Genomic DNA, 9285 nt, shown 5'->3' with positions numbered 1-9285 from the left:
CAGCCGTAGACAGATGCACCGGGCTATGAATAGTAACAGGCTGTGCCAAAAATACAATGTGTCACGAAGGGCAAGATGTTCCCTGGATTTCTCTTTCTTCTCCTCCCTCTCGTTCTCTTTCACTCTCTCTGCAAGAGCACACCTAAGACAGTCTTGCAGGGATCATCAGCATGATGTCACTGGCTGTGGCCAGATGCCAACTTCTAATGCAGAGCTGCTCTCAAATAGTTGCACGTTGCTTTAGATGGCAGAATTTAAGGCAGTTCAGTCAGATGGAAAAGTTCTTACAAGAGCTAATTTGATGTACAATTCTCTTTACATACAAATTGTAAATCAAGCGGGGGGACGTAGTGAATTTTATTACTTTCAGGAGCGCCTGAGTTGTTTAAAGAGTGAATCTCGATATAAGAGGATAATAAGCAAAAACTGTCATTTGAAAACCGGAATGGCGTTATTGCCCAAGACACCCCATGTCCAAGTTGATTCAATAGACAGAGTTCATTGAATCAAGAGAGCAGTAGAAGTCACATCAAAATCACATGTGAAACTAGAAAATCATGGAATCTTCTAGAAGTTTAATATATTTTCACCTATCAGGGCAATTACCCTCCGAGGGCAATTACCCCCCCCCCCCCCCAAAAAAAAAAAAAAAAAAAAAAAAAATACAGGTTAGTGAAAAGGTTAGAGTAAAGATTAGGTTTAGGGTTAGAGTTTGGGTTATGGTTAGGTTTAAGTTCAGGATTTAGGGTTAGGGAAAGGGTGTGGGATAAGTGCTGGGGTAATTGCCCTAGACCCCTTTCCACAAAATACTGATATAAGTGGCAGTCACATACAAATATCAAATGTCATGGAATGGCTAATTGGGGCCATTTATGGCTTGTTACCTGGGCGGCATTCCATAGATCATCATGAGTCTTGGCCCTCTCCAGTTTTTCCTGCGAGTAGACATAGTCCCGCTTGTCCCCGGCATGATCCTTCAACGTCTTTTTGGCCCAGTCATTTGTCCCTTTATTGAATTCATGCAAACACAGAATAAGGCAAAAACTGTTGTATTCATGGTGTTGATGATATGACCTCATGATGATGATATGATCTTGTTTATCCAGTGTAGCCTCTTCGGGGTTGCCAAAGGGCTACCAGATGGCCCTACCACTATTAACACCCCTGCATTATTAGTTACCCATTCATCCGAATCTCCATCTGGAGGGACACTGTGGGTAACATACCGGTACCATGTCCACGGATGAATGGTTGTATCAGGCAGGTTTTGAACCCACGACCTCTAGTTCAGAATACAGCATTTTATCCCTGACACTAACTTTCTTTAACCCGTTGAGGACGAGTCCCGAGTATACTCGGGCAGGTGTCTATGGGAAATGCATGTTGTAGCAAAATCATTTCATCCTAAATGGGTTAAGACTCAGGGGCGTGGGGGATTCACAGGTGGCCTGATTGAATCAATCATCATTTACTGCCCACCAAGGCACATTCGAAAACCATGAATGGTGCCAATCAGTGCCACTCATCTGTTACGGTCCACTCCAGTCGAGAATCTTCGGCTGTGTGTATACTTACACAGAAACTAGTGATAAAGCTGTACACATTTTGTTACCTCCGCCAAGGGAGGAGATTGTGATTTCATTACCGTTTCTTTGTTTGTCTGTGTGCATAATAACTCAAAAAGTTGTAAATGGATTTAGATGAAACTTGCAGGAAAGGTTGAGAATGACACAAGGAACAGATGATTAAATTTTGGTAGGAATACAGAAAGTTTTATGGATTTTATGAAGGATTTTCGATATTTTGGCAGGTAGGGTCAATGAACTTGGGAGTTCAAGCTGCACATTTTTTAGGTTTTCATTACGCGCACTGAAGTGCGTGCTCTACTGCGAGAGGCGCGCCATGCAGCTGAGGGTTGATGATGTAACAAAAGGCTTCTGTATTGGGAATTCGGGTGATTTTTAGCATGCACACGTATTGGTGGAAATCACTGATCTCTATGGAAGAGGAAGATCATCGGTGGAAAGTAGCTGCTTGGTGGAGGTCTGCGCCCTCAGAGTGCTTCTCTAGTTATAACGGGGATTCTTGAATATATCTGAGCCAGGCCAGCCTTCCCACCCTATGGTAACCCCACACTACTGGGTTTTTAATGTTTCCAGCTAGTATGTCCTCATCACTGTGCACTGAGGAAATGCAGCTTCCATATCAAAGATAACAAAATAAAAACACTTTCAAATTTGTTGGGAACTCCTGATTCGCGAAAAAATTAGACTCACTAAATATATGATCATGAACAGCACTTATATAGCACCATTTATCCATTAAAAAAAGAAGAAGAAACACTGAAGGTGCCTGGCTCCAACATAAGACTATTAGAGACATCAGCAATAGTTATTCATGTTATACCTAATCATTTTTTCTCCTATCAGTTTTTGTAATCCTATGAGATATAGAGGACAAACCAATGATCTTTTCTTTTTCCCCTCGTGAGGAATAACCTGAGAACTTGCAGTCCATCATGAAAACTGAGATTTCAATATCACTACCTTCCATCACCGAACCATGAAGCCCTTAATTTGAAGCTCTCGCCTCGTTATTGCCTTTGCCTTCATATCAGCTAGGTGGAAACCAAATAAAATACGTCAAATTAAAATTTTTGCTGAACAAACACTCTGGCCTCACTAAAATGAAGAAACCTGTTGGAGGCGGCTGAAGAACAAAGGTAAAAATTTTACCAGATTATCTGTTGAATACAGAATCCCTGATTGACAGACTCACTACCTTTATTAGTTTAAGATCAACACTGGTGAGATAATGAAAGTGACAAGAATCAAGTGATGTGAAATATGTAACATCAGGGCCTGTCTCATAAAGGGTTATGATTGATCTAATGCTCGATTCATTGAGCGTAACTCGGTGAATTGAGTGTATGAACAATAATGATCGTAAATCTGTTTCACAAAGGTACTGACACTTGATTTAATGCACAGGTTTAATAGCAGATGGAGTGTGCAAGTTTTTTTTAATCACATTAATTGCAAGATTGATCTTACAATCAATCTTTATGAAACAGGCCCAAGGTATTTAGGAATCAAAAATTACAATCAGCATATACAATGTAGCACTGCTGACAACTGATGTGGAGGTAATTCTGCTCATCTTTTGTGGACCCCTAGGGAAAGTACATATAACAAAACTTCCAAGATTATTTGTTGTGGATTGATATAGATTTAGTTACTTCATTAATTTATGACCACCGATAATGAAAAAATTGAAGTGAGAGCAATCCAGATCCAAATCATATCTGATGTAATTTCCTTGAGGCTACCCTTACCATACAGAAAAAGAAGACCTCTGAGCTATAACAATTGCACAAGATATTGGGCATGAAATAGCCAACATGCAGATATTGCATGATGGACAGAGATATCTGGCAAGGCATTGTGTACTCGATCTCAGATGCGTCCATCAAGTAGAAGTAGTAGCTTCTCCGTTATATTTCTGCCACGGCTGCAAAACCAGCATCTTACAATTTGCACTAATATGCAACCATTGAGACTAACAGACAAAATCTACTCACTTCTACTTGCATTGTAACACATGAATACGATTATATGTTTCCTGTGATTTGAAGGTCTACTACAGAGTTTCTATTGTGCATGACATTGAACTCTTTATGTGCCACTGCGTAAACCCCCTGCGTGCCATGTTATTCTGAGACAGCAACACAGGCATGCTAGGGGAAAACATTCTGTTTTTCATCTCCTTGTAGCTCTTTATAGATTTTGTTACGATGGACATGCAACAAGCAAAAGTTGTAGAAAAAATGCCAAGCTTCGCAATAATGTTAATTCTACGACAAAGCTACGATTATTTTTCTTTCAAGTATCCAGAAGCTACAAGATTGTTTAGGCATGACATCTGGGCACAAAACAGCATCACAAACACAGAATTTACTCACAAATCCAATTGGAAATGCCACTTGATATTCCATCACAATATAGTGCAAGCTATCTGTGACAGGAATGGAATTGCGGGTGAAGCTTTCATTGCACCTCGGCATTTGGGTGGCGTTTAATTGATCGGTTTGGGCAGGTTGGTGCTTTTGGGCAAAATATGCAAACTTGGCATGTCGTCGACTGAGTCGGGCATGCGAACCTGACACATAAAGAGTTCAGCCATCCATTTGATTAGTCACAGGTAGGTTTAAGGACATGATTGAATACCTTCCACGGAGTCATATTTCTCGTTGTAGTAGCAGAAGTTGTCGGAGAGCTCGCGCCTTACGATCGACTCCTCAATGTAACTTTCGACGGACTCCCTGAATTTTCCTCTGTAGAGCCGCACCATGAGGGCGGCTCGCTGGCTTGACAACTGGCCTGGAGAAAAAGAAACATCAGAGAAATTAGACACGATGTGGCCGACTATGAATGATGTTGTTTCTTCGTTTTTTCAATTCTTTGGATGATGACAGTTGTGGCAGGTAACATACAGACTGCTCAGTTTAAGGTCTGAAATGCTATCTTGGGACTCAAAACTGCCCTAAAACAGAATTTCAAACCCCAAAAAGTTAGAATGTTCTGCATAATCCAAACTCCATTGTATCCTCCATTTATTTAGTGAGTCTAATTTTTTGCAAATCTGGACTTCCCAACGATTTCATGAGTGGTAAACTTAGCGATCGCGGAGTACTGTACTGAATGGGGAAATGTATGTGTGCACATCACCCTCATGTTGGCATCAGAGTAAAAATTTTTGTGTGTCTTTAAATTCGCGAATGGCATTTGACTCGCGAAATTTGTGAAAATCAAAATCTCGCAAAATATTTGGCATATACAGTAAGTCATCATGTGCTGTGAGTTTGTCAAAATACTTTCAAAGTATTGCATGCACTGAACTTGGCAGCCATTTTCATAGCATCACCAACAAGCTCAAAACTGGCTATCTACATTAACTGCACAACTGTCTTTGCACCTTGTTGCACTTGTTCACACCTGAAGAGCATGCCTCGATTTCATTATCCACCACATTCTTTGTCTGCCATTTGTTAACATGAACTAAGTCTTCCTCTGGAAAAATCTTCAGAAATGTTTGGCACACTGACATAACATTTCAAATTGGTCCACTTTCACATGATGCAGTGATCCAATTGCTCACTAGTATCTAACTGACTCATACGATATATAAAACAAATATTGACCACTACCAGGATCATGGGACAATTCCTTGAACCCAAGTTGATTCTAACAGAAATGCTGTGACCTGGGAGGAAGCAGAGGGTCATAAAAATCACTTAAATACTGCTCAACAGTGATTTGCACTATGACCCAACTGATAGCAGTTAATATTTGTTTTCCATAACAGGTGTTCCACATAGAACATTTTAACCCTAACTAGGCCGGGGGGGCCTCGGAGGCCCCCCCCCCCCCCCCCCCCCCCCCCCGACGTTCTGCGCAATGTATCGCTAACGCGAAAAGCTATCGCCGCAACGTTTCATGACTTTTTTCTTTCAAGTCTCCCGCATCTTTTGACACCAAATTTGCGATGCCCGGGCGCGCGGTTCCGAAGTTTCGCATGAATATGTACGGGCCTGTCACACCAAAAATTGCTCGAAAACGAGAATTTGTGTACAATTTCAATGCAAACTGTGCTTACAGGCAAATTTCATAAAAGCATGATTATTTTGGGGTTTTATTGATTAAAATCAATTAATAATATATTTTCTTGTTTGGAACAATGTCGCGGACAAGTTTCATAAAAAAAACAATGAAAAAAAGGTCGAAAAAAACAAAGAAATACATAAGAAATTCAAAAAACAATAAAATACTGAAGAAATTTTTTCTGATGGCACAATTTTTTTGTCTTATATTTGATCAGGACACTAAAAGAATATTTACACATAAAATGTGCCCATTTTGAGCTTCATTTAGTGATTTATACCAAATTGTCTGATTTCATGCATCATAATGCATAAATTAGCATAATTTAGCATAAATGATATATTCCTTTTTAATCTAACTTTGTGGTACTTTAGATTACGTCATATGCAATGTGTGTGCCAATTTTCGTCGCGATCGCGCAATCGACGGCCGAGATCTGGAGGGGGGGGTCTGGTAGTCTAGCGAATAAGACACCTGCATGGCAATCAGGAAATTGTTAGTCCACACTCAACCCAAGTATGTATGGCCATGATTTCTGTCATAGCTACTACTAACACAGTTGAGTGTGGTATTTGAAGTTGATGAAGGGCAATTTGTCATTTAACTGGAATCAGCCAGTTCAGAGTTAGCTCATGTACACATGGATACAAATGACTTTTCTTTTTCCTCAATTGGTTAGGCGCTTCACTTATTTTGAAAGCGACATAATACATGAGCTTGCCTGACGATCAATCAATGAAATTGATTGATCAATCACGTTCAAACAAAGGATGAATTTGCATAGACAAGTAGACCAGAATGGTCCATGAATGATCACCTGGAAAGCATCCATATCATTATTTTGCTTTACATGTAGGCCTATTAACAATCTCTTTCTGATGATATTGCTAAACACCACTTTTTCTGTCAAGTAGATGTACTAGCAAGCACCATTGTTGAGGATTACTTTAATAATCATCACATCTTTCCTACTTATCTCAGTGAATTTAGAAACCAACATGCTGTGTTGGTACGAATGACTTTTTTCTGCTCATGTACAAAGTGAAACCCCCAAATGGCTTATTTTCAGACTCCAACCACCCCCACCCCCAGCCATTGTTGAGTGCTAAAACATGAACACAAGCAAGCCGATCCTATGCGTACCGCACCATAACTGCTCCAGATTTGGGGCATTTGAGTGCTTTGTGGACAAAGCGTACCTCAAGAGTTATTCTCAGAGGGGGTACACATTTTGTAGCAACAAGGTTATTCACCTGGCTCAAGTTATTGGTGTTCAGAACAAAGGAATGAACTTTTTGCATTATGACGTATGTGTGTGTAACTTTTTCTCATGCCAACTTCTGGTATGGTATGGTACCCTTTTGGAGCACATCGGGAAGTGGTCCACTTTTGGCTCGCTAAGAGTACGGTACGGTACACTTTAGGTTAGCGTTTGAGCGCTCCTCTGGCGTGGGTACGATACGGTACGCTTTAGGAGAGCACTCGAATGCACCATTAGATTCCCCTTCCTCACCAAAGTGGATCCATGGGGAGAGATTGCTTAGGGAGTCCTTGGTGGGATCATTCCTACTGGCATTGAAGGACCTAAGTCTCTCCTTGCAGAACTTGTCCAGCTGAATCATCCCTTCCTTGGAGCCGGGCGTGGCCCAGCTCACTGGCTTCACGGTCTGGTCCACCTCCAGACTGGAGTAGGCTGCTTCCCAATCTATGGGCTGAAAAGTGATAACAGTTTGGGAGCATTTCTCTTTTATAGTTTTAGTTTCCAGAAATATATACAATGATTCCTTGTTATTATCTATATGCACACAAAAAAACATATTACATGTGATTTTAGTAAAAAAAAAATCCAGCTCCATCTTACATGTCCTTACAACTCAAGTCCATGCTATGACTCTCAAAGCAAGCTCTCTGGGTCATAGCATGGAGTTGAGATCCCCAGGGCAGGGCAATAATATCAATAATGCCCCCCAGAAGCAGTCCATACTTGTATACTATCACCATCACTCTATCCCTCTCCCTCTGGATGTCAGTCATGTCGACAAAGACTCGTCAACGTCAGAGAGTTATGAATCTAAATGCTGGAGGGTGCGTTGGTGGCTGCACAGACCTATTCTTGAGTTACAGCATCTGCTACACACATTGTGGTCATAGTCATTGTTTGCAAGTGCTACATGTACAGCCATCACCGACTAAAAAACAAAGGTGATACAGTTCAAATGCAGCTACATAAACGTGTGTCATGGATACATGTGTTAGGCTACGCTGCACAGAGTTGTTCTTAATCCCCATAGACAAGTTTGGTTTAATGACCATTATTTTGGCCAGCAAATTATTTCTACAATTACATCACTGGTGTCCATCTCAAACTGACCTCTGGTTTGGCCTTGGACTTGTGGGGATGGCAGATGACCGGTGGGAACTCGGTGAGGTACGTCTGTAACTGCTTGGTGATCTTGGGTCTGATCGTCCGCGCCCCGTACTCAAGTTTGTCGGAGGCCTCCCAGCACGGGACAACGTTGTGAGCATCCACCTACACAAAGACATCAAGATGGCAAGGCTAAAATTTGATAAGTTTTGCTCAGGAAAACTAGTGACACTTGTAACTAAAGCACAGAATGTCAGCATAACACAATTTGATTGCATAAAACAACACATACTGGACTGTTTCATGGTGTGGAGATTTTTGCAAGTTCAAAAAGCGGACTTGTCATTACCTTGCAGTTTTCATTTCATCCACATAAATTTCTTCACACTTGTGATGTGTTCAGAGTGAGTACTACTTGAAACATGAGTTATTTACCATTATTAACTAAGAATACAAAACTAACAGAACGCAAAATGTCTGCCATAACAGAATAACATGTAAGTACACTTCAATGCATCATATCCCTCAAATCTTCAACTCTCTTTCCCTAAAAGACACATTTCAGCTGGTTGAACTTTCTATAATAATAATAATAATACGTATTTATACAGTATTCCTCGCATAATCGGGCATCTGATAATCGGGAACCTCGCTTAAATGACATACGCTTCCCAGAAACATTTCCAGTGCATGTTATTTTCACTAGATAATCGGGCGGGGACCTCTGACAAACGGGACAATTTTTCTTCAAGCGATCTTTGATTATGTTGATATTTTACACAAAAAATCTACCAAAATACCACAACAATATTTCAAAGATACCCTATCAGTTGTCGTTTACATCGAACTTACAAAGCAAGCTTCGGAATGGTGTGTTTTGACCTCCGTCCATCCAGTTCACGTACATGCATAGCCACGAAAGCGCCGTGTATAAGTATCCATGCCATTGCAAAACACATGCTTTCACGAACATTCTTCTCCCCTACATAAGCAAAGCCATGTGCTCGCTTGCAATTCCTACTCACATCCAACAAAAAACATGAATCGCTCACACAGCTCAGGCTGTGTACATTGTTTAATCTCAGTCATACATTTTGAGGGCAAAGTCCAAATTCCTCGTCTCTGAGTGTTTCAACTTTCAATACACTGTGATCTGTGTGTATCTCACAATCTTCCTCAGTTGTCAATGAGCTAGAGGGTCGCGCCGAGGGGTAGCGTGGTTGTGTATTCATGTACATGTACAGTACAGTATGTCAGTAT

The 9285-nt window shown here is 40.8% G+C and overlaps 1 protein-coding gene across 1 annotated transcript in view; it reads right to left on the bottom strand.

Moving 5' to 3' along the window:
• Positions 1 to 884: 884 nt before the first annotated feature.
• Positions 885 to 9285, bottom strand: part of LOC139713468 (deoxyribodipyrimidine photo-lyase-like) — a gene marked incomplete at its 3' end in the record, with an annotated part of 40441 nt that continues 32040 nt past the window's right edge. The window contains exons 6-9 of the mRNA XM_071625195.1: positions 8032 to 8190; positions 7174 to 7372; positions 4227 to 4379; positions 885 to 1006 (exon numbers count right to left, since the gene is read on the bottom strand). Coding sequence (XP_071481296.1) covers positions 885 to 1006; positions 4227 to 4379; positions 7174 to 7372; positions 8032 to 8190 — 633 coding nt within the window. The remainder of the gene's footprint in view (positions 1007 to 4226; positions 4380 to 7173; positions 7373 to 8031; positions 8191 to 9285) is intronic.

This window comes from Diadema antillarum, unplaced genomic scaffold (assembly GCF_040938485.1).
Source record: "Diadema antillarum isolate AM-2024a unplaced genomic scaffold, OU_Dant_1.0 seq00001979_RagTag, whole genome shotgun sequence".
Classification (NCBI taxonomy): domain Eukaryota; kingdom Metazoa; phylum Echinodermata; class Echinoidea; order Diadematoida; family Diadematidae; genus Diadema; species Diadema antillarum.
This window is presented reverse-complemented; position numbering and strand designations above follow the sequence as displayed.